The sequence below is a fragment of the Coregonus lavaretus genome (genome assembly GCF_964263955.1).
Source record: "Coregonus lavaretus genome assembly, contig: HAP1_SCAFFOLD_2249, whole genome shotgun sequence".
NCBI classification, from domain to species: domain Eukaryota; kingdom Metazoa; phylum Chordata; class Actinopteri; order Salmoniformes; family Salmonidae; genus Coregonus; species Coregonus lavaretus.
In genome coordinates this window covers 58,739-84,846 of record NW_028162897.1, presented here as the reverse complement: position 1 = coordinate 84,846, position 26,108 = coordinate 58,739, and the positions used below count along the sequence as shown (strand labels likewise).

Sequence of the window (26,108 nt, the reverse complement as noted above, 5' to 3'; positions counted from 1 at the left end):
TTTGAAATGCATTTTTCTGGATTTTTGTTGTTGTTATTCTGTCTCTCACTGTTCAAATAAACCTACCATTAAAATTATAGACTGATCATGTCTTTGTCAGTGGGCAAACGTACAAAATCAGCAGGGGATCAAATATTTTTTCCCTCACTGTAGTTGTTGCAGAAATTGACCCACTTTGCTATTTACTTTGTGCATCTACATCATATTGCTGACTCTACATTTAAGTTTGTTTTGACCAAATAGATAATGATTGTGTTCCTTGCCTGGGACTCAAGTATAATGAACGCTTTAAAATTATTTTGATTGAAAAACAATTAAATCAGTTAACACTCACATTTCTCAGGTCCAGGCTTGATACAGCACTCTCCACCATGGTCTCTGCTGTTGGTAAAGCAGATGGATAGACTGTGATTAAACTAAATACAACTTATAAAGGCTTTATATAGCATGCATATAGTCTTCATAAGCAATACAAAGGGTGTATAAAGGGTGATAGAACCACTCCCTATGGTGGCCTAAATTTACATTTACATTTACGTCATTTAGCAGACGCTCTTATCCAGAGCGACTTACAAATAGGTGCATTCACCTTATAGCCAGTGGGATCACCACTTTACAATGTTTTAATTTAATATTTTATTTTTTTATATAATTTTTTTTTTTTTTATAATTTTTTTTTTTGGGGGGTTGGGGTTTGGGTTGGGATAAGGGGGGGGTAGAAGGATTACTTTATCCTATCCCAGGTATTCCTTAAAGAGGTGGGGTTTCAAATGTCTCCGGAAGGTGGTGAGTGACTCCGCTGTCCTGGCGTCGTGAGGGAGCTTGTTCCACCATTGGGGTGCCAGAGCAGCGAACAGTTTTGACTGGGCTGAGCGGGAACTATGCTTCCGCAGAGGTAGGGGAGCCAGCAGGCCAGAGGTGGATGAACGCAATGCCCTCGTTTGGGTGTAGGGACATATCAGAGCCTGAAGGTACGGAGGTGCCGTTCCCCTCACAGCTCCGTAGGCAAGCACCATGGTCTTGTAGCAGATGCGAGCTTCAACTGGAAGCCAGTGGAGTGTGCGGAGGAGCGGGGTGACGTGAGAGAACTTGGGAAGGTTGAACACCAGACGGGCTGCGGCATTCTGGATGAGTTGTAGGGGTTTAATGGCACAGGCAGGGAGCCCAGCCAACAGCGAGTTGCAGTAATCCAGACGGGAGATGACAAGTGCCTGGATTAGGACCTGTGCCGCTTCCTGTGTAAGGCAGGGTCGTACTCTCCGAATGTTGTAGAGCATGAACCTACAGGATCGGGTCACCGCCTTGATGTTAGCGGAGAACGGCAGGGTGTTGTCCAGGGTCACGCCAAGGCTCTTCGCACTCTGGGAGGAGGACACAACGGAGTTGTCAACCGTGATGGCGAGATCATGGAACAGGCAGTCCTTCCCCAGGAGGAAGAGCAGCTCCGTCTTGCCAAGGTTCAGCTTGAGGTGGTGATCCGTCATCCATACTGATATGTCTGCCAGACATGCAGAGATGCGATTCGCCACCTGGTTATCAGAAGGGGGAAAGGAGAAGATTAGTTGTGTGTCGTCAGCGTAGCAATGATAGGAGAGGCCATGTGAGGATATGACAGAGCCAAGTGACTTGGTGTATAGGGAGAATAGGAGAGGGCCTAGAACTGAGCCCTGGGGGACACCAGTGGTGAGAGCACGTGGTGCGGAGACAGCTTCTCGCCACGCCACTTGGTAGGAGCGACCGGTCAGGTAGGACGCAATCCAAGAGTGAGCCGCGCCAGAGATGCCCAGCTCGGAGAGGGTGGAGAGGAGGATCTGATGGTTCACAGTATCAAAAGGCAGCAGACAGGTCTAGAAGGACAAGAGCAGAGGAGAGAGAGTTAGCTTTAGCAGTGCGGAGAGCCTCCGTGACACAGAGAAGAGCAGTCTCAGTTGAATGACCAGTCTTGAAACCTGACTGGTTTGGATCAAGAAGGTCATTCTGAGAGAGATAGCAAGAGAGTTGGCTAAAGACAGCACGCTCAATAGTTTTGGAGAGAAAAGAAAGAAGGGATACTGGTCTGTAGTTGTTGACATCAGAGGGATCGAGTGTTGGTTTTTTGAGAAGGGGTGCAACTCTCGCTCTCTTGAAGATGGAAGGGACATAGCCAGCGGTCAAGGATGAGTTGATCAGCGAGGTGAGGTAAGGGAGAAGGTCACCAGAGATGTTCTGGAGGAGGGGATAGGGTCAAGCGGGCAGGTTGTTGGGCGGCCTGCCGTCACAAGTCGCAAGATTTTATCTGGAGAGAGAGGGGAGAAAGAAGTCAAAGCATAGGGTAGGGCAGTGTGAGCAGGACCAGCAGTGTCATTTGACTTAACAAACGAGGATCGGATGTCGTCAACCTTCTTTTCAAAATGGTTAACGAAGTCATCCACAGAGGGAGGAGGTGGGGGGGGGGGGGGGAGGATTCAGCAGGGAGGAGAATGTGGCAAAGAGCTTCCTAGGGTTAGAGGCAGATGCTTGGAATTTAGAGTGGTAGAAAGTGGCCTTAGCAGCAGAAACAGATGAAGAAAATGTAGAGAGGAGGGAGTGAAAAGATGCCAGGTCCGCAGGGAGTCTAGTTTTCTTCCATTTCCGCTCAGCTGCCCGGAGCTCTGTTCTGTGAGCTCGCAATGAGTCATCAAGCCACGGAGCTGGAGGGGAGGACCGAGCCGGCCGGGAGGATAGGGGACATAGAGAGTCAAAGGATGCAGAAAGGGAGGAGAGGAGGGTTGAGGAGGCAGAATCAGGAGATTGGAGGGAGAAGGATTGAGCAGAGGGAAGAGATGATAGGATGGAAGAGGAGAGAGTAGCGGGAGAGAGAGAGCGAAGGTTGCGACGGCGCATTACCATCTGTGTAGGGGCAGAGTGAGTAGTGTTGGAGGAGAGCGAGAGAGAAAAGGATACAAAGTAGTGGTCGGAGACATGGAGGGGAGTTGCAGTGAGATTAGTAGAAGAACAGCATCTAGTAAAGATGAGGTCAAGCGTATTGCCTGCCTTGTGAGTAGGGGGGGACGGTGAGAGGGTGAGGTCAAAAGAGGAGAGGAGTGGAAAGAAGGAGGCAGAGAGAAATGAGTCAAATGTAGACGTAGGGAGGTTGAAATCCCCCAGAACTGTGAGGGGTGAGCCATCCTCAGGAAAGGAATTTATCAAGGCATCAAGCTCATTGATGAACTCTCCAAGGGAACCTGGAGGGCGATAGATGACAAGGATATTAAGCTTAAATGGGCTAGTGACTGTGACAGCATGGAATTCAAATGAGGAGATAGACAGATGGGTCAGGGGAAAAATTGAGAATGTCCACTTGGGAGAGATGAGGATTCCTGTGCCACCACCCCGCTGACCAGATGCTCTCGGGGTATGCGAGAACACATGGTCAGACGAGGAGAGAGCAGTAGGAGTAGCAGTGTTTTCAGTGGTAATCCATATTTCCGTCAGCGCCAAGAAGTCGAGGGACTGGAGGGTAGCATAGGCTGAGATGAACTCTGCCTTGTTGGCAGCAGAACGGCAGTGCCAGAGGCTGCCTGAGACCTGGAACTCCACGTGGGTGGAGCGTGCAGGGACCACCAGGTTAGAGAGGCAGCAGCCACGCGGTGTGAGGCGTTTGTGTAGCCTGTGCGGAGAGGACATGTGACATAACACACTGTCAACACTGATGGTGACATTACAGGTGACATTGCTTATCTTTGGGAAAGCCTTTAGAGATGTGAAGTCACCCGGTATCATGAGTTACTGTCTGTAGGTCCAACAGAACACATTAAAACACACCACCACTACTAATCTAACTGTCTGTAGGTCCAACAGAACACATTAAAACACACCACTACTACTAATCTAACTGTCTGTAGGTCCAACAGAACACATTAAAACACACCACTACTACTAATCTAACTGTCTGTAGGTCCAACAGAACACATTAAAACACACCACTACTACTAATCTAACTGTCTGTAGGTCCAACAGAACACATTAAACCACACCACTACTACTAATCTAACTGGCTGTAGGTCCAACAGAACACATTAAAACACACCACTACTACTAATCTAACTGGCTGTAGGTCCAACAGAACACATTAAAAAAACACCACCACTACTAATCTAACTGTCTGTAGGTCCAACAGAACACATTAAAACACACCACTACTACTAATCTAACTGTCTGTAGGTCCAACAGAACACATTAAAACACACCACTACTACTAATCTAACTGTCTGTAGGTCCAACAGAACACATTAAAACACACCACTACTACTAATCTAACTGTCTGTAGGTCCAACAGAACACATTAAACCACACCACTACTACTAATCTAACTGGCTGTAGGTCCAACAGAACACATTAAAACACACCACTACTACTAATCTAACTGGCTGTAGGTCCAACAGAACACATTAAAACACACCACCACCACTAATCTAACTGTCTGTAGGTCCAACAGAACACATTAAAACACACCACTACTACTAATCTAACTGTCTGTAGGTCCAACAGAACACATTAAACCACACCACTACTACTAATCTAACTGGCTGTAGGTCCAACAGAACACATTAAAACACACCACTACTACTAATCTAACTGTCTGTAGGTCCAACAGAACACATTAAAACACACCACTACTACTAATCTAACTTTCTGTAGGTCCAACAGAACACATTAAAACACACCACTACTACTAATCTAACTGTCTGTAGGTCCAACAGAACACATTAAAACACACCACTACTACTAATCTAACTGTCTGTAGGTCCAACAGAACACATTAAAACACACCACTACTACTAATCTAACTGTCTGTAGGTCCAACAGAACACATTAAAACACACCACTACTACTAATCTAACTGTCTGTAGGTCCAACAGAACACATTAAAACACACCACTACTACTAATCTAACTGTCTGTAGGTTCAACAGAACACATTAAAACACACCACTACTACTAATCTAACTGTCTGTAGGTCCAACAGAACACATTAAAACACACCACTACTACTAATCTAACTGTCTGTAGGTCCAACAGAACACATTAAAACACACCACTACTACTAATCTAACTGTCTGTAGGTCCAACAGAACACATTAAAACACACCACTACTACTAATCTAACTGTCTGTAGGTCCAACAGAACACATTAAAACACACCACTACTACTAATCTAACTGTCTGTAGGTCCAACAGAACACATTAAAACACACCACTACTACTAATCTAACTGTCTGTAGGTCCAACAGAACACATTAAAACACACCACCACTACTAATCTAACTGTCTGTAGGTCCAACAGAACACATTAAAACACACCACCACTACTAATCTAACTGTCTGTAGGTCCAATAGAACACATTCAAACACACCACTACCACTAATCTAACTGTCTGTAGGTCCAACAGAACACATTAAAACACAACACTACTACTAATCTAACTGTCTGTAGGTCCAACAGAACACATTAAAACACACCACTACTACTAATCTAACTGTCTGTAGGTCCAACAGAACACATTAAAACACACCACCACTACTAATCTAACTGTCTGTAGGTCCAACAGAACACATTAAAACACACCACTACTACTAATCTAACTGTCTGTAGGTCCAACAGAACACATTAAAACACACCACCACTACTAATCTAACTGTCTGTAGGTCCAACAGAACACATTAAAACACACCACCACTACTAATCTAACTGTCTGTAGGTCCAACAGAACACATTAAAACACACCACCACTACTAATCTAACTGTCTGTAGGTCCAACAGAACACATTAAAACACACCACCACTACTAATCTAACTGTCTGTAGGTCCAACAGAACACATTCAAAACACATCATTACTACTAATCTAACTGTCTGTAGGTCCAACAGAACACATTCAAAACACATCATTACTACTAATCTAACTGTCTGTAGGTCCAACAGAACACATTCAAAACACATCATTACTACTAATCTAACTGTCTGTAGGTCCAACAGAACACATTAAAACACATCATTACTACTAATCTAACTGCCTGTAGGTCCAACAGAACACATTAAAACACACCACTACTACTAATCTAACTGTCTGTAGGTCCAACAGAACACATTAAAACACACCACTACTACTACTAATCTAACTGTCTGTAGGTCCAACAGAACACATTAAAACACATCATTACTACTAATCTAAGCCCATAGAAAAGCATTGAATAACTCATTCATGAATGGCAAAAAGACAGTCAAAAAATGTATCATAAAGGGATAAGGTTTGGAAATGTCTGTTCTATATCTAGTAGATATAAGACAGCTTGGGGAATGTGTTTTACACATACAGTATTTAACCCCTTTTTGGGTTTTTTTTGGGGCACAACACTACTTTCATTACATTCTTTTTTTCCAACCGGTACCGGTTATCTTGGGGGTCGTAGGTCGCAAAATGGAGGACACTATAGTGTGTGTGGGAATCTCCCCTTTCCAACGTGGGGTCAGATGAGTTTGTAGCCAAAATGGTTTGGACGCTACAAAACAGAAGTTGGCAGATCAACGGTACTGACTTCAGATGAGTCCCCTGAGACAAAACACCCTAGCTCTGCCACCGTGGATGCGGTGGATTGAAACGCAGATATATCTATCTTAAACTTATGGATGATTGATTTTACTTTTGACCCCTTTTTCTCCCCAATTTCATGATATCCAATTGGTAGTTTAAAGTCTTGTCCCCTCGCTGCAACTCCCGTACGTGTACTCTATCTTTCTTATTTTTCTTGCTTATTGTTCAGTAAACCTTGACCTTGTTAATTCCTGCGTCTGCGTCCTGCCTCTTCGTATACTCAGTACGCAGATCTCTCCGATGTCTTCTCTTCATTAAAGGCTACGTGTCTCCCTCCTCACAGGCCCTGGGACTGCGCCATTGACCTGCTGGAGGGACAACACCCCCTGAAGAGTCGCATTTACCCCCTTTCCATGGCAGAGACTGAGGCCATGGAGAAGTATGTGGCGGAAACCCTGAAACAGGGGTTCAGACGCTCTACCTCTCCTGCCTCCGCCAGCTTCTTCTTCGTGGCCAAGAAAGATGGAGGACTGAGACCATGCATTGACTACAGGGGGCTGAACGCAGTCACCATCAAGTACCGGTACCCCCTCCCTCTGGTTCCGTCGGCCATCGAGCAGCTACGAGGGGCCCGGTACTTTACCAAGTTGGACTTGAGGAGTGCCTACAACCTGATCCGAATCCGGGAAGGAGACGAGTGGAAGACTGCATTCAGCACTACCTCAGGCCACTATGAATACTGCGTCATGCCCTATGGCCTCGCAACACATCTTCTGTGTTCCTGTCCTTTGTCAATGACGTGTTCCGGGACATGCTGAGTAGACAGGTGGTGGTGTACATCGACGATATCCTGATCTACTCGGCTACGTTCGAGGAGCACGTCAGGGACATCCGAGCTGTCCTACTCCGCCTCTGAGAACACAGCCTGTTGGTGAAGGGGGAGAAATGCGAATTCCACCAACAGGCCATCTCCTTCCTGGGATACCGGATCAGTCCTCAAGGGGTGTTCATGGAAGGAGTGAAGACGGACGCCGTCAGGTCATGGCCAGTTCCCACCACCATCAAGGGCCTACAGAGCTTCCTGGGCTTCGCTAATTTCTACCGGCGTTTCATCAGGTCCTTCAGCTCCATAGCCACCCCGCTCACCTCTCTCCTGAAGGGTGGGCCTCGGAAGCTGGCCTGGAACCCTGAGGCTGACGCTGCCTTCAAGAGGCTGAAGGAGAGGTTCACCACAGCACCCATCCTAAAACACCCAGATCCATCTCGTCCTTTCATCCTGGAGGTGGACGCATCGGAGGAAGGCGTGGGTACGGTCCTCTCCCAGCGGCACAGTAAGCCAGAGAAAATGTATCCCTGTGCCTTTTTCTCTAAAAAGCTTAGCCCCGCAGAGAGGAACTATGTAGTTGGAGACAGGGAGCTGTTGGCGGTGGTCCTCGCTCTGGAGGAATGGAGACACTGGCTGGAGGGCGCAGTCCATCCATTCCGGATTCTTACTGACCACCGGAATTTGGAGCACATACGGGCAGAAAAACGGATGAACTCTCGTCAACCCAGGTGGGCCCAATTTCTCACTCGCTTCCAATTCATTCTGTCCTACCGCCCAGGATCCCAGAATGTGAAGGCCGACGCACTCTCCAGGATGCACCATACCGGAGAAAGGAAGGATCTGGGGGATCCTGCCCTCGTCTCTCATCGTTGCTCCTGTCGTTTGGGATGTGGACGAAGACATCCGCCTGGCGGCTCAGGAGGACCCAGCGCCTGCCAACGCCCCTCCGGGTCGCGTGCATGTACCCACCAGTGTCCGTGACCGCCTGCTGATCTGGGCGCACACCACCCTTACGGCAGGGCACTCTGGTATTATGCGCACCCTGCATTCTCTAGCCCAAAAATAATGGTGGCCCACCTTGGCTTCTGATGTCTCCCGCTATGTCAACTCCTGTTCCGTATGTGCCCAAACGAAGACACCTCGGAACGCCCCGGCAGGCAAACTAGTTCCTCTTCCAGTGCCTCAGCAACCTTGGTCACACCTGTCCATAGACTTTGTCACCGACCTTCCACGTTCTGACGGCTTCACCACAGTCATGGTGGTCGTAGATCGTTTCTCCAAATCATGCGTTTTTTTGCCACTAACTGGTCTTCCTTCTGCTCTCCAGGTCGCTGAGGTCCTGTTCCAACAGGTCTTCCAGCATTATGGACTTCCGGAGGACATTGTCTCAGACCGTGGCCCCCAATTCACCTCCCGAGTGTGGAAGGCTTTCCTGGAGAAGATCGGGGCCACGGCCAGCCTCACTTCCGGGTATAGGCCTCAGTCGAATGGGCAGGTGGAGCGCATGAACCAGGAGCTGGGGAGGTTTCTTCGTTGCCACTGTCAGGACCGGCAGGGTGAGTGGGCAAGGTTTCTTCCCTGGGCAGAATATGCCCAGAACTCCCTCGTTCACTCCTCCACAGGGCTCACTCCCTTCCAGTGCGTCCTGGGGTACCAGCCGGCCCTGGCCCCTTGGACACCCAGCCAGACCGACGCGCCTGCTGTCGACGAGTGGTTCCGCAGGGCTGGACAGGTCTGGGACGCCGCCCATATCCATCTCCAGAGGGCCATTCGTCGGCAGAAGGACCAAGCCGACCGCCACCGTGAGGATATATTCCTTTTATGCTGATTTTAGAATATTCACATGAAAATGTGTTGCCAATTGGATAGCAACCTAGCTTGTGATACAGATTCTTTGCTCTGGGGAAGAGGCTTCCAGGGGGGGCGGAAGAGGGCGGTTACCTTCTTTTAAAGCTACAGTTTGCAATTAGATTTTTTTCAACATTTGACTTAATGATATAGGCCTATGTGCAGGGCTATTACGGTGACCGTATTACCGCCACACCGGGGGTCATGAGTCATGACGGTAGTTGAATTCCACGTGACCATTTAGTCATGGTAATTAGGCTTCTCCAAGCTCTGATGCTGCTGATGGTCATTAGTAGCCTACCAAACTTGCTAACTGCCTGGTACTCAGCACTCTATTGTCCCTCTAATCACTCTGACATCAATGCAAATGTTATCGAAAATCTAGTCAAACACTTCATGAGAGCCCATGAACTCATGTTGCGCTAATTTCTTATAGGCTACGCAATTGCAACAGAGTTATGGCCTCTATTAAATAGAGGAGGATCCCATCAGCTTTCTATATGCTAGGCCTACAATATTTATTTATCAACTTTTCCTAATATTAAGCACATTGCTTCTCTTTACAACGGGAGTATAGCCTACCTGGCTGGCATGAAAATTAACCATGTGAAAAGCGTCCTCCATTCTATTTGATTTAAGTGCATAGATGACATGTATTTTTTTCCCCGCTGCTTTGAGACAGGTGCATGATAATGGTCCATTCTAAATCAAAACGAATTTCACACATTATTTAGTATACAGTGCATTCGGAAAAGTATTCAGACCCCTTCCCTTTTTCCACATTTTGTTATGTTACAGCATTATTCTAAAATTTATTAAATACTTCTTATTTTTCTCAATCTACACAATTCCCCATAATGACAAAGCAAAAACAGGTTATTAGAAAATGTTTGCAAATGTATTAAAAATAAAAAAACAGAAATACCTTATTTACATAACTATTCAGACCCTTTGCTATGAGACTCAAAATTGAGCTCAGGTGCATCCTGTTTCCATTGGTCATCCTTGATGTTTCTACAACTTGATTGGAGTCCACCTGTGGTAAATTAAATTGATTGGACATGATTTGGAAAGGCACACACCTGCCTATATAAGGTCCCACAGTTGACAGATCATGTCACAACAAAGACCAAGCCATGAGGTCGAAGGAATTGTCCGTAGAGCTCCGAGACAGGATTGTGTCGAGGCACAGATCTGGGGAAGGGTACCAAAACATTTCTGCAGCATTGAAGGTCTCCAAGAACACAGTGGCCTCCATCATTCTTAAATGAAAGAAGTTTGGAACCACCAAGACTCTTCATAGAGCTGGCCACCTGGCCAAAACTGAGCAATCGGGGGAAAAGGGCCTCGGTCAGGGGAGGTGACCAAGAACCCGATGGTCACTCTGACAGAGCTCCAGAGTTCCTCTGTGGAGATGGGTGAACCTTCCAGAAGGACAACCATCTTTGCAGCACTCCACCAATCAGGCTTTTATGGTAGAGTGGCCAGACGGAAGCCACTCCTCAGTAAAAGGCACATGACAGCCCGCTTGGAGTTTGCCAAAATGCACCAAAAGGACTCTCAGACCATGAGAAACAAGATTCTCTGGTCTGATGAAACCAAGATTGAACTCTTTGGCCGGATTGCCAAGCGTCACGCCTGGAGGAAACCTGGCACCATCCCTACAGTGAAGCATGGTGGTGGGAGCATCATGCTGTGGGGAAGTTTTTCAGCAGCAGGGACTGGGAGACTAGTTAGGATCGAGGGAAAGATGAACGGAGCAAAGTACAGAGAGATCTTTGATGAAAACCTGCTCCAGAGTGCTCAGGACCTCAGACTGGTTCACTTTCCAACAGGACAACTACCCTAAGCACACAGCCAAGACAATGCAGGAGTGGCTTCGGGACAAGTCTCTGAATATCCTTGAGTGGCCCAGCCAGAGCCAGGACTTGAACCCGATAGAACATCTCTGGAGAGACCTGAAAATACCTGTGCAGCGACGCTCCCCATTCAACCTGACAGAGATTGAGAGGATCTGCAGAGAAGAATGGGAGAAACTCTCCAAATACAGGTGTGCCAAGCTTCTAAAAATCCACCTTTCCAGAAATAAGTCTCTCACTGTTGCTGCTTGCTACAGACCCCCCTCAGCCCCCAGCTGTGCCCCGGACACCATATGTGAATTGATCGCCCCCCATTTATCCTCAGAGTTCGTACTGCTTGGTGACCTAAATTGGGATATGCTTAATACCCCGGCCATCCTACAATCCAAACTAGATGCCCTCAATCTCACGCAAATTATCAACGAACCTACCAGGTACAACCCTAAATCCGTAACCATGGGTACCCTCATAGATATCATCCTGACTAACTTACCCTCTAAATACACCTCCGCTGTCTTCAACCAGGATCTCAGCGATCACTGCCTTATTGCCTGCGTCCGTAACGGGTCCGCGGTCAAACGACCACCCCTCATCACTGTCAAACGCTCCCTAAAACACTTTAGCGAGCAGGCCTTCCTAATTGACCTGGGCCAGGTATCCTGGATGGATATAGATCTCATTCCGTCAGTAGAGGATGCCTGGTTGTTCTTTAAAAGTAATTTCCTCTCAATCTTAAATAAACATGCCCCATTAAAAAAATACAGAACTAAGAACAGATATAGCCCCTGGTTCTCCTCAGACTTGACTGCCCTTGACCAGCACAAAAACATCCTGTGGCGTACTGCATTAGCATCAAATAGCCCCCGCGATATGAAACTTTTCAGGGAAGTTAGGAACCAATATACACAAGCAGACAGGAAAGCAAAGGCTAACTTTTTCAAACAGAAATTTGCATCCTGTAGCACTAACTCCAAAAAGTTTTTGTACACTGTAAAGTCCATGGAGAATAAGAGCACTTCCTCCCAGCTGCCCACTGCACTGAGGCTAGGAAACACTATCACCACCGATAAATCTACAATAATCGAGAATTTCAACAAGCCTTTTGCTACGGCTGGCCAGGCTTTCCACCTGGCTACCACTACCCCGGCCACCAACTCTGCACCCTCCGCTGCAACTTGCCCATGCCCCCCCCCCCGCTTCTCCTTCACACAAATTCAGACAGCTGATGTTCTGAAAGAGCTGCAAAATCTGGACCCCTACAAATCATCTGGGCTAGACAATCTGGACCCTTTCTTTCTAAAACTAGCCGCCGAAATTGTCGCAACCCCTATTACTAGCCTGTTCAACCTCTCTTTCGTAACGTCTGAGATCCCTAGAGATTGGAAAGCTGCCGCGGTCATCCCCCTCTTCAAAAGGGGGTGACACTCTAGATCCAAACTGTTACAGACCTATATCCATCCTGCCCTGCCTTTCGAAAGTATTTGAAAGCCAAGTTAAACAGATCACCGACCATTTCGAATCCCACCGTACCTTCTCCGCTATGCAATCCGGTTTCCGAGCTGGTCATGGGTGCACTTCAGCCACGCTCAAGGTCCTAAACGATATTATAACCGCGATCGATAATAGACAGTACTGTGCAGCCGTCTTCATCGACCTGGCCAAGGCTTTCGACTCTGTCAACCACCGCATTCTTATTGGCAGACTAAATAGCCTTGGTTTCTCAAATGACTGCCTCGCCTGGTTCACCAACTACTTCTCAGATAGAGTACAGTGTGTCAAATCGGAGGGCCTGTTGTCTGGACCTATGGCAGTCTCTATGGGGGTGCCACAGGGTTCAATTCTTGGGCCGACTCTTTTCTCCGTGTATATCAATGATGTCGCTCTTGCTGCAGGTGATTCTCAGATCCACCTCTACGCAGACGACACCATTTTGTATACATCTGGCCCTTCATTGGACACTGTTAACAAACCTCCAAACGAGCTTCAATGCCATACAACACTCCTTCAGTAGCCTCCAACTGTTCTTAAACACTAGTAAAACTAAATGCATGCTCTTCAATCGAACGCTGCTGGCACCCGCCCACCCGACTAGAATCACCACTCTCGACGGGTCTGACCTAGAGTATGTGGACAACTACAAATACCTAGGTTTCTGGTTAGACTGTAAACTCTCCTTCCAGACTCACATTAAGAATCTCCAATCCAAAGTTAAATCTAGAATCGGCTTCCTATTTTGCAACAAAGCCGCCTTCACTCATGCTGCCAAACATGCCCTCGTAAAACTGACTATCCTACCGATCCTTGACTTCGGCGATGTCATTTACAAAATAGCCTCCAACACTCTACTCAGCAAATTGGATGTAGTCTATCACAGTGCTATCCGTTTTGTCTCCAAAGCCCCATACACTACCCACCACTGTGACCTGTACGCTCTTGTTGGCTGGTCCTCACTACATGTTCGTCGTCAAACCCACTGGCTCCAGGCCATCTATAAATCACTGCTAGGCAAATCCCCGCCTTATCTTAGCTCATTGGTCACCATAGCAGCACCCACCCGTAGTCTGCGCTCCAGCAGGTATATCTCACTGGTCATTCCCAAAGCCAACACCTCCTTTGGCCGCCATTCCTTCCAGTTCTCTGCTGCCAATGACTGGAACGAATTGCAAAAATCTCTGAAGCTGGAGACTCTTATCTCCCTCACTAACTTTAAGCATCAGTTGTCAGAGCACCTTACCGATCACTGCACCTGTACACAGCCCATCTGAAATTAGCCCACCCAACTACCTCATCCCTATATTGTTATTTATTTTGCTCTTTTGCACCCCAGTATCTCTATTTGCACATAATCTCTTGCACATCTAGCATTCCAGTGTTAATACTAATTGTAATTATTTTGCACTATAGCCTATTTATTGCCTTACCTCCATAACTTGCTACATTTGCACACACTGTATATATATATTTTCTGTTGTATTTATTTTTTACTTTATGTATTTTTACCCCATATGTAACTCTGTGTTGTTTTTATCGCACTACTATGCTTTATCTTGGCCAGGTCGCAGTTGTAAATGAGAACTTGTTCTCAACTGGCTTACCTGGTTAAATAAAGGTGAAATAAATAAAAAATAAATAAAAATAGTGTCATACCCAAGAAGACTCAAGGCTGTAATATATGCCAAAGGTGCTTCAACAAAGTACTGAGTAAAGGGTCTGAATATTTGTATTTTTTGTATTTTAATAAATTTGCTACAATTTCTAAAAACCTGTTTTTTTGCTTTGTCATTTTGGGGTATTGTGTGTAGATTGATGAGGGGGGAAAAACGAATTTAATCAATTTTAGAATAAGGCTGTAACGTAACAAAATGTAGAAAAAGTCAAGGGGTCTGAGGGTAGACGATTATCACACAAGTGTGTTAAAATCCATTTAATCCATTTTATTTAGAAATTCTTTAGTAAGTTACACTTCAAAGCTAAGTCTAGTTGTCTTATTTTAATTATTTAAATAAAATATGGGGGGGGGGAAATGGTGTTGAACATGTCAGCATTCATATCCGCCCTGGGGAGATTGATGTAAAGTCCCTCTTTTTAACTCACCTTTAATTTTCTTTGTTCTTTCTTTGTTGTTCCTTTTTCCAAACAATCCATTATGTACAATTATAACTAAATATGATTTGAATAATGCAAGATTTTAAATCCCAGCAGTCTTTAAAATTAAATTCAGGAGCAAAAGGTTTTCAATAGTTGTTTTTAACTCATAAAAAAAAAAAGAATTCATTGGAATATAATATTGGAATGGAATATAACTAATAACATTGGAATATAACATTTAATAACAATAACTTAACTCAGTGTAACATTGATGTGTCAACTCGCTTATGCTCTGCTATTGCACGATTTTTAATTTGTACATAGGTCACAAATAAAACTATCCGCAGTAAAATTGGAACACAACTCATGAGCCCACCGCCTTCACTGCTCACATCTAATCCAGTCCCCACCTGTGACTGAAAACAGGGGGATAGATGCCAATTGAAAAGCTCTCTCTTAAAAACGTAGCTAGCTATCTAGCTATATGACATAAAATGCTATGTAAAAATAGCTAAAAGGTTATAAAGTAACATTAATTGTAAAGCTATCAGTCCCTAGTGGAAACATTTACAATTGCAATCAAGTTACGTTTTCTTTTTAAATGTATTTTACCTCAGACGATCTGGTAGTAAGGTTGCTAGCTAGCACTCCTAGCATTTACTGCTAGTGAAGTTGCTAGCTAGCAAGTTAGCATAAACTAGCACTAACTGGGCTAGTCAATGTCTAGATGACAGGTAGAAACACATTCATAACCATAAAGGGGTAACTAGCCCCCCTGGGCGAGTTGCCCCCAACACACTTATCCAACATATTACTACTTTACTCAAAGATTATCTACATTTTTCTCTCTAAACAAGTGGATTATTTAATCTTAAGGCTTACCTACTTGTATATTTAAAAAACAAATATAGATCTAACTTCATTGGAATACATCTCCAACTTCTACCATTTAAAAAAATGTGATCAATTTACCACAAAATCGTTTTGTTGAAATATCTCCAAAAGTTGTGATGACATAGAGGACATTTTTTGTTAAGCAAAAGCAGTGGCAGCCAGGGAAAGTGTTGGAAAAATATTTTGGCGACATCCTATGGTCTTAATGTGAATTAAGGGGGGGGGGGGGGGGAGTTACCCCAGGGGGCTAGTTACCTCCTAGTACCCTGAAGTGAATAAATAGTCTAATAGCTTTTCAACATTTTAAGCTAAACGTTCTCATCTGTTGCGTCAGGCTCATTGCTTAAAACAGGTTTTTTGATGCTAGTGGTTGTATTAATTTGGGATCTATCGCATCCCACAACGATCCCAGACCGTTTTTTGGAATATTTATTTCTCGCACAGAACAGGTCAACTTTTGTACTATGGGGATAGTAGATTGACATAGGCTAGTGCTTTTGCTGTTCGTTAGGCCTACTCATCTTGTTGGCTGACGAAAATAAATTGTGGACAGTTCTTCCAATATCTTCAATATGCGCCTCGGAATTGGACATGCGCAGTTCTGTCCCCGATGTGTCGGTCTTCACTTGAGCCTGTGAGAAAGACCGGATCACATGACGGAGGGCCATGTGAGTGAGAGGTGCTTCTGCACGCAGCCGGGAGAATGGAATTATAATTATTATATTCAGCCAAGGGCACAACGGCCACTGGCCACAAAAGGCATGGATTTGTTTAGGGTGCATTACGGCCACACAATGGGGATGCAGCCAGGAAATTCGAGGAATATCAAGTGTTTGTCAAATTGTGAATGAGAGACTGATGAAGTGTGTACAGCCTGCGCAAAAAAACAGAGCAGAGCTCATGCATTTCATGATACTTTTTTTCAAATCATCATTAGAGAGTCTCATCATGCAGCCTTAGAATGTATTAAAAATCAAAACATATGGCCCAACGTTTGTATCACAACTAAAGTAGATAAATAACTCTACATTAAGCATATAGGAGTACCTGTTTCTTTGTTAACCGCTCAACACAGAATAGCCGCATGTGCGCACTCCCTCAAATCGTTTGGAGAAAATATATGTTCTATTTTATTCAGCTATGTTCAATTGTATTCTTCATACTATAAAATAATGCCATGGAATTCTAAGCAAATCTTGTCTGCTAAATGAACTAGTGTAGCCCACAGCCATATGGCATAGCCAGATCAGGGCCTAACATAAGGACAGCTCAGAGTATGCCATTCTGTTCTTCTGAAATAGACTACATTTTCTTCATATCATGTTATTTTAGACCTGTCTAAAATAAATAATGGATTTATTGTGATGGTGTAGGCTATATTACATGGATTCATTAGACTTTTTTTTATGTAGATGTTCCAAAGGTCTGCACCAGTGGCTTGTAGGCTATGTGTGGAAGCCAGGAGATGCTAAATGTGTTTATGTTAATTAACGGCCAATTACCGTGAGACCGGCAGTTATTTGCTTGACAATCACCGGCTGACAACATTTCATGACCGCCACAGCCCTACCTACCTGTTATGTAACTTGGAAACACTTCTCTTAAATTAGTTGTACATCTTTAAAATAACTGTATATATTTACAATTGATCTCTTACCTCTTAGAACTGGTGTCTTGAGGCAGACTCTTTTTAGAGGCAGTGGCCCCCTCCTCTGTTTCAGAATACTTCCTCTTAGAGGCAGTGGTCCCCTCCTCTCTCTCCCCAGAGAGACTCATTTTAGATGTAAGTCACAGCTCACTCAGCTACAATAAGAAATAACAGAACAGTCAATATTTCTAAACATTGTTGGAAGTACCATAAACAATGACAAGACTTTTACTGTCACAGAGTTCACACAACGACGTCATCTGCTAAGTGAAATGACCTTGATAACAGCATTTGTCAGTTAAAATGTAACAACCAGGGGTTGGAACTGAAATTATTTTCCAATTGTTTCGTTCTGAACAGAACCATAATTTATTTTGTTCTGTTCCACTGTTTAGAACAGCAAAATTAAGTTCTGAACCGGTTCAAACCCCCAAAAAAGTAACAGTTTCTATTGTTCCTTTCTGTTCCTTTTTTTTTTAAATCTCTGAAATCTCTCTTTTTATTTTATTTAGCTCAACATTTAAATTACTTCACCACCTGTGAAGGAACTTTGAAGGTCTTTGAACTTCAGAGAGTTGGCTTACCTAATGTTCGACCAGCGCTAGCTAGCTAGCTAGTTAGCAAGTTTGTGTGTGCAGAGCAATCATTGAGGCCGTGGCTCACGATGCGCAACAGCGCACCGGCTAAGTTAAATAAAGCGCACCTGAAGTGTCGTCACTAGTTACCACAGCCACAAAGCCTCCAATCAGATGAGTGTTATGACGCGTATGCGGACCGACTTGCAGGGGTAGACGAGAGACATGCATTTCTTTTATCCAGTGATCCATCATTGATTTAATTTTATTAGCTATAATAAAACCAACCGTTCTAAATGTAAAGTGGTAATTTTTATTTTCAAAATTCACAAGTAAAAACGTGCACAGTTTCACAGAAATGTCAAGTTTTGAAATTGGCTGATTTTTGGCTGATTTAAGATTATAACTTCAACACTGTTACTTTATTTGGCACTACCTATAGCAATTTATTCATTTTACATATTTAACATCTTGAGTTGAGAAAACATGTTTTTATTAAGTTGAACTCTTTGACAAAATGTTAACATTAGGTGGAGTAAAGGTTACACTACTCAAAAAGGTCCTCAATTGGTGGAACAACCATCACACGCTATCCTCCTCCCTTCTTCCCTAGCGTCCCTGACAACAAGGTACACACATACTTTTTTGTACATACATACATACATACATACATACATACATGCACACACACAAAAGTATGTGGACACCCCTTCAAATTAGTGGATTCGGCTATTTCAGCCACACCCGTTGCTGACAGGTGTATAAAATCGAGCACACAGCCATGCAATCTCCATAGACAAACATTGGCAGTAGAATGGCCTTACTGAAGATGTATAATATAAATGATATAATAATATAAATATAATCAAAATAACTTAAACATGAATACAGTTGAAGTCGGAAGTTTACATACACCTTAGCCAAATACATTTAAACTCAGTTTTTCACAATTCCTGACATTTAATCCTAGTAAAAATTCCCTGTCTTTAGGTCAGTTAGGATCACCACTTTATTTTAAGAATGTGAAATGTCAGAATAATAGTAGAGAGAATGATTTATTTCAGCTTTTATTTCTTTCATCACATTCCCAGTGGGTCAGAAGTTTACATACACTCAATTAGTATTTGGTAGCATTGTACTCCTGAGTGGCGCAGTGGTCTAAGGCACTGCATCGCAGTGCTAACTGTGCCACTAGAGATCCTGGTTCGAATCCAGGCTCTGTCACAGCCGGCCGCGACCGGGAGACTCATGGGCGGCGCACAATTGGTCCAGGGTAGGGCAGGGAATGGCCGGCAGGGATGTAGCTCAGTTGATAGAGCATGGCGTTTGCAACGCCAGGGTTGTGGGTTCGATTCCCACGGGGGGCCAGTATAAAAAAATATGTATTCACTAACTGTAAGTCGCTCTGGATAAGAGCGTCTGCTAAATGACTAAAATGTAAATGTATTGCCTTTAAATTGTTTAACTTGGGTCAAATGTTTCCGGTAGCTTCCCACAATAAGTTGGGTGAATTTTGGCCCATTCCTCCTGACAGAGCTGGTGTAACTGAGTCAGGTTTGTAGGCCTCTTTGCTCGCACACGCTTTTTCAGTTCTGCCCACACATTTTCTATAGGATTGAGGACAGGGCTTTGTGATGGCCACTCCAATACCTTGACTTTGTTGTCCTTAAGCCATTTTGCCACAACTTTGGAAGTATGCTTGGGGTCATTGTCCATTTGGAAGACCCATTTGCGACCAAGCTTTAACTTCCTGACTTATGTCTTGAGATGTTGCTTCAATATATCCACATCATTTTCCTTCCTCATGATGCCATCTATTTTGTGAAGTGCACCAGTCCCTCCTGCAGCAAAGCACCCCCACAGCATGATGCTGCCATCCCGTGCTTCACGGTTGGGATGGTGTTCTTCGGCTTGCAAGTACCCCCTTTTTCCTCCAAACATGACGATGTTCATTATGGCCAAACAGTTCTATTTTTGTTTCATCAGACCAGAGGACATTTCTCTAGAAAGTACGATCTTTGTCCCCATGTGCAGTTGCAAACCGTAGTGTGGCTTTTTTATGGCGGTTTTGGGGCAGTGGCTTCTTCCTTGCTGAGCGGCCTTTCAGGTTATGTCTATATAGGACTTGTTTTACTGTGGACATCGATACTTTTGTACCTGTTTCCTACAGCATCTTCACAAGGTCCTTTGCTGTTATTCTCGGATTGATTTGCACTTTTCGCATCAAAATACGTTCATCTCTAAGAGACAGAACGCGTCTCCTTCCTGAGCGGTATGACGGCTGCGTGGTCCCATGGTGTTTATACTTGCGTACTTTTGTTTGTACAGATGAACGTGGTACCTTCAGGTGTTTGGAAATTGCTCCCAAGGATGAACCAGACTTGTGGAGGACTACAATTTTCTGAGGTCTTTGCTGATTTCTTTTGATTTTCCCATGATGTCAAGCAGAGGCACTGAGTTTGAAGGTAGGCCTTGAAATACATCCACAGGTACACCTCCAATTGACTAAAATGATGTCAATTAGCCTATCAGAAGCTTCTAAAGCCATTACATCATTTTCTGGAATGTTCCAAGCTGTTTAAAGGCACAGTAAACTTCTGACCCACTGGAATTGTGATACAGTGAATTATAAGTGAAATAATCTGTCTGTAAACAATTGTTGGAAAAATTACTTGTGTCATGCACAAAGTAGATGTCCTAACCGACTTGCCAAAACTACAGTTTGTTAACAAGACATTTGTGGAGTGGTTGAAAAACAAGTTTTAATAACTCCAACCTAAGTGTATGTAAACTTCCGACTTCAACTGTAGATACATACACACATACATACATACACACACATGCACACACACAAAAGTATGTGGACACGCCTTCAAATTAGTGGATTCGGCTATTTCAGCCCCACCCGTTGCTGACAGGTGTATAAAATCGAGCACACAGCCATGCAATCTCCATAGACAAACATTTTTAGTAGAATGGCCTTACTGAAGATATCAGTGACTTGGCACTGTCATGTCAACGTGGCACTGTCATGGGATGCCACCTTTCCAACAAGTCAGTTCGTCAAATTTCTGCCCTGCTAAAGCTGCGGCAGTCAACTGTGAGTGCTGTTATTGTGAAGTGGTAGGCCACACAAGCTCACAGAACGGGACCGCCGAGTGCTGAAGCGAGTAGCGCGTAAAAATCGTCTGTCCTCGGTTGCAACACTCACTATCGAGTTCCAAACTGCCTCTGGAAGCAACGTCAGCACAATAACTGTTAGTCGGGAGCTTCATGAAATGGGTTTCCATGGCCGAGCAGCTGCACACAAGCCTAAGATCACCGTGCGCAATGCCAAGTGTCGGCTGGAGTGGTGTAAAGCTCGCCGCCATTGGACTCTGGAGCAGTGGAAACATGTTCTCTGGAGTGATGAATCACGCTTCACCATCTGGCAGTCCGATGGACAAATTTGGGTTTGGCGTACTGTTTTTCATGGTTCGGGATAGGCCCCTTAGTTCCAGTGAAGGGAAATCTTAACGCTAAAGCATATAAATGACATTCTAGATGATTCTGTGCTTCCAGCTTTGTGGCAACAGTTTGGGGAAGGCCCTTTCCTGTTTCAGCATGACAGTGCCCCGTGCACAAAGCGAGGTCCATACCGAAATGGTTTGTCGAGATCGGTGTGGAAGAACTTGACTGGCCTGCACATAGCCCTGCCCTCAACCCCATCAAACACCTTTGGGATGAATTGAAACGGCGACTGCGAGCCAGGCATGATCGCCCAACATCAGTGCCCGACCTCACTAAAGCTCTTGTGGCTGAATGGAAGCAAGTCCCCACAGCAATGTTCCAACATCTAGTGTAAAGCCTTCCCAGAAGAGTGGATGCTGTCATAGAAGCAAAGGGGGGACCAACTCCATATTAATGCCCATGATTTTGGAATGAGATGTTCGACAAGGAAGTGTCCACATACTTTTGGTCATGTAGTGTATCTCATGCCACACTGTTTGGCAAACCCTTATGCTTGCTAGCTAGCTCATGTTAGATGAGAATAGCAAAAGTTAAATACTAGTTATCTAAAAAATTAAAACGTCAACTTACCCTTTTGCCCAAGACTTTAGTATTCTCCTAATGTTCTGAATTTTAGTGACGTTGCCAATTCTTGTTCCCGAATGTATTTCGTTATTTGGTCCTCAAAACTTGAACTGGAGATATGCCAGTTGGAGAATGCAGCATTGCCCGCAACCATATGATTGGTCCCGTAAGCGGGCCTTCTGACTTTGTGTCTGTGGTAACTAGTGACCACCCACCTGAAGTGAGCAAAACAGTTGACCACCTTTCTGAGCTGTGTCACCACAAATCTTTCTCACCCTAATGCTGCGTTGGGAACAACTGGGAACTCTCCGACTTTCGACTTCAGTGCAACTTGGTACTCGGGAAAAAAAAAACGTTTCAATGCCCATTGCTGCACGTCACTTTTACTTCGCCGAATTGACGAGATTGACTTTTTTTTCATAGAAACTAGTTTACCTGAAACACGTCTTTCTCCGGGAAGTGAAAGAGCGCAAATATAATAATCACGATCATGTGCAGTCAATCGCCCATACCCTACCTCATAGCCCTGTAGCCTATAATATAACATTGATTCATATTGACTAGGCTAATCAATATGAATCAGCGACAATGTAAGTAAGCCTAAAATGATCGACATTGAACGTTGAAATCAGTATTTTAATGACTTAACAATTCTGCGGATGTCTTACCCCCTAAATCACCTCTCTCTGCGATGGCCTAACTTTTACAAAACACTTTTCTACATCAAATTGTAAAAGAACGCTACAAACCTCAGAAACATTTTTCTTCGACCGATAGCGTCCATTTTTTCCTCTACTTCCTTATAAATGTACTTCCTATTTCAACACAGTGGGCGGGTTCACCACGTATAGGTTTATAGTATATATGTATGTAATGTAAAGTCTTCATACACTTAATGCAAGTAGTCAGCCCATAAATTCATATTTTATCTCGTAAAGGTGGGTTTTTATTCTTTTATTTCAGGATTTGATTTAGTGATGTTTTGCAGTGTTACCAAGGGAGGGCCCTGTGACAACACCCAGGTTTGGCAGAAGGACGCTAGACGGTCATATCTGTGTGGTAACATGATAGGATGGGTAACCAATGATATACAATGACTCTGCAAACCCCCCAAAATACCCATTGATGCAAAGAAACCCCTCTTTACCTGTTGCGCGATGGTGGAAATTGTATGTTACAGTACGTTTTGCTGATGATTGCATCCAAAACATTGGCTCATCGAGGGATGTGAGATGCCGCTGGCCGATCGGAAAGCTCCGGCTGAAAAGTGCCCTGTTGCCAAAAACCCGAGGATGGATAACACTTTGACGTGCACCCGAATGGCATGGGTTTGCCTTTCTAAAGTAGGTCTTAAATCCTCGCAAAGATCCTATAAGATTGGTTTTGGGAAACGATATCTGATGAGCCAATCTGTACTTTCTGCTAAAAAGTCCTTCTGTCTCTAAAAACGTGCTCTCTGTGAAATGCAGCGGTGCCAGATCTTCCAACAGAGCAAGATCAGCCATCTCTCATTGGATTTCCATTATCTCAGTCTTTTATAGGATTTACACAATAGTTTTCACTTTCACACGTACCTCTAATTTAACAAATGACTGTACTTTATATGGATTATTATCGTTACAAATGCACTGATGTGGTCAAATTATTTATAGCCTGTCAAGACATGTTGCATGAATTCACAATGCCAATATAATTACATAAAAAAATGTCATTATTACTCTCACAATTTCACACATTTTCAACATACAGTATATTTTGGGGCGGCAGGTCGCCTGGCGGGTAGGAGCGTTGGGCCAGTAACCGAAAGGTTGCTGGATCGAATCCCCAAACTGACCAGGTAAAAATCTGTCGTTCTGCCCCTGAACAGTTAACCCACTGTTCCCCGGGCGCCGATGACGTGGATGTCGATTAAGGCAGACCCAGCACCTCTCTGATTTAGAGGGGTTAAATACGGAACACACATTTCATTTGAATTCATTCATTCAGTTGTACAACCTACTATGCATCTCCCTTTCCCCATTCTACGCTTGATAAGCAGTTCCCTTATTCCACCACTTGGCACTGATCGTGGTCATGGGGCTGAACACTCTCAAGCTAACATTTATATTGATAAATCTCTCACTTTGCGTGGAAATGATCCCTTGCATGGTTTATGTACAGATTAGCGCCTATGTATGATGTAATGAATAGTAATAATAATCATTATTTTGAAACCAAGAATAATCTCAAAGTGCATAAAATAAACTAGAAAATAAGAGTTTAACAAACAACACATTAGTATTTTTGGGAGGTTTGTACCAGAATTGTATTTTAGAACACAACAGGACAAAAACCAAACTATGATAAGAGGGGAGAAAAATGTCAAGTAAATAAAACCATACCTGGTTTGTTGTTACTGATGGCCACCATGGATCACTTCCTCATTTACCCTAGCCACACCCCCCAATGGAGATTTACATTTACATTTTTACATTTTAGTCATTTAGCAGACGCTCTTATCCAGAGCGACTTACAGAAGCAATTAGGGTTAAGTGCCTTGCTCAAGGGCACATCGACAGATTTTTCACCTAGTCGGCTCGGGGATTAGAACCAGCGACCTTTCGGTTACTGGCACAACGCTCTTACCCACTAAGCTACCTGCCGCGATGTCTCATTGTTACAGAGTAAATATCTACATATTATTCTGCTTTATTACTGTTTCATTCACATATCACTCCCCCCCCTGCTGCTCCCCCTGTGGGCATTCCCCAACGGCCTCTTACCCTGCCCCCACCACCCAACAGACTCTTACCCTGCCCCCACCACCACCCAACGGACTCTTACCCTGCCCCCACCACCCAACAGACTCTTACCCTGCCCCCACCACCCAACAGACTCTTACCCTGCCCCCACCACCCAACAGACTCTTACCCTGCCCCCACCACCCAACAGACTCGTACCCTGCCCCCACCACCCAACAGACTCTTACCCTGCCCCCACCACCCAACAGACTCTTACCCTGCCCCCACCACCCAACAGACTCTTACCCTGCCCCCACCACCCAACAGACTCTTACGCTGCCCCCACCACCCAACAGACTCTTACCCTGCCCCCACCACCCAACAGACTCTTACCCTGCCCCCACCACCCAACAGACTCTTACCCTGCCCCCACCACCCAACGGACTCTTACCCTGCCCCCACCACCCAACGGACTCTTACCCTGCCCTCACCACCCACCACCCAACAGACTCTTACCCTGGCCCCCCCCCCACCACCCAACAGACTCTTACCCTGCCCCCCCACCACCCAACAGACTCTTACCCTGCCCCCACCACCACCCAACAGACTCTTACCCTGCCCCCCCCACCACCCAACAGACTCTTACCCTGCCCCCCCCACCACCCAACAGACTCTTACCCTGCCCCCACCACCCAAAAGACTCTTACCCTGCCCCCACCACCCAACAGACTCGTACCCTGCCACCACCACCCAACAGACTCTTACCCTGCCCCCACCACCCAACGGACTCTTACCCTGCCCCCACCACCCAACGGACTCTTACCCTGCCCCCACCACCCAACGGACTCTTACCCTGCCCCCACCACCACCCAACAGACTCTTACCCTGCCCCCACCACCACCCAACAGACTCTTACCCTGCCCCCACCACCACCCAACAGGCTCTTACCCTACCCTCACCACCCAACAGACTCTTACCCTGCCCCCACCACCCAACAGACTCTTACCCTGCCCCCACCACCCAACAGACTCTTACCCTGCCCCCACCACCCAACAGACTCTTACCCTGCCCCCACCACCCAACGGACTCTTACCCTGCCCCCACCACCCAATGGACTCTTACCCTGCCCCCACCACCCAACGGACTCTTACCCTGCCCCCACCACCCAACGGACTCTTACCCTGCCCCCACTACCCAAAGGACTCTTACTCTGCCCCCACCACCCAACAGACTCTTACCCTGCCCCCACCACCCAACGGACTCTTACCCTACCCCCACCACCCAACAGACTCTTACCCTGCCCCCACCACCCAACAGACTCTTAACCTGCCCCCACCACCCAACAGACTCGTACCCTGCCCCCACCACCCAACAGACTCTTACCCTGCCCCCACCACCCAACAGACTCTTACCCTGCCCCCACCACCCAACAGACTCTTACCCTGCCCCCACCACCCAACAGACTCTTACCCTGCCCCCACCACCCAACGGACTCTTACCCTGCCCCCACCACCCAACGGACTC

At 45.3% G+C, this 26,108-nt stretch overlaps 2 protein-coding genes across 3 annotated transcripts in view; both read right to left on the bottom strand.

Annotated features, from left to right (window-relative positions):
• Nucleotides 1-334: 334 nt before the first annotated feature.
• Nucleotides 335-26,108, bottom strand: part of LOC311118718 (uncharacterized protein) — a gene marked incomplete at its 3' end in the record, with an annotated part of 55,647 nt that continues 29,873 nt past the window's right edge. Inside the window, 1 exon segment of the mRNA XM_084193501.1 lies at nt 335-381. Within this exon segment, the coding sequence (XP_084049627.1) occupies nt 335-381 (47 nt within the window).
• LOC311118720 (uncharacterized protein) lies at nt 682-22,658 on the bottom strand. 2 transcript variants are annotated; one of them, XM_084193504.1, is made up of 3 exons: nt 21,871-22,658; nt 17,225-17,370; nt 682-1,529 (listed from the first exon to the last, which is right to left on the bottom strand). In XM_084193504.1, the coding sequence occupies exon 3, from the start codon at nt 1,482-1,484 to the stop codon at nt 735-737; it is 750 nt and encodes a 249-aa protein (XP_084049630.1). In that variant the 5' UTR covers nt 1,485-1,529; nt 17,225-17,370; nt 21,871-22,658; the 3' UTR covers nt 682-734. The 2 variants fall into 2 exon arrangements, with proteins under 2 accessions (XP_084049630.1, XP_084049629.1); XM_084193503.1 differs by having other exon boundaries at nt 22,614-22,658.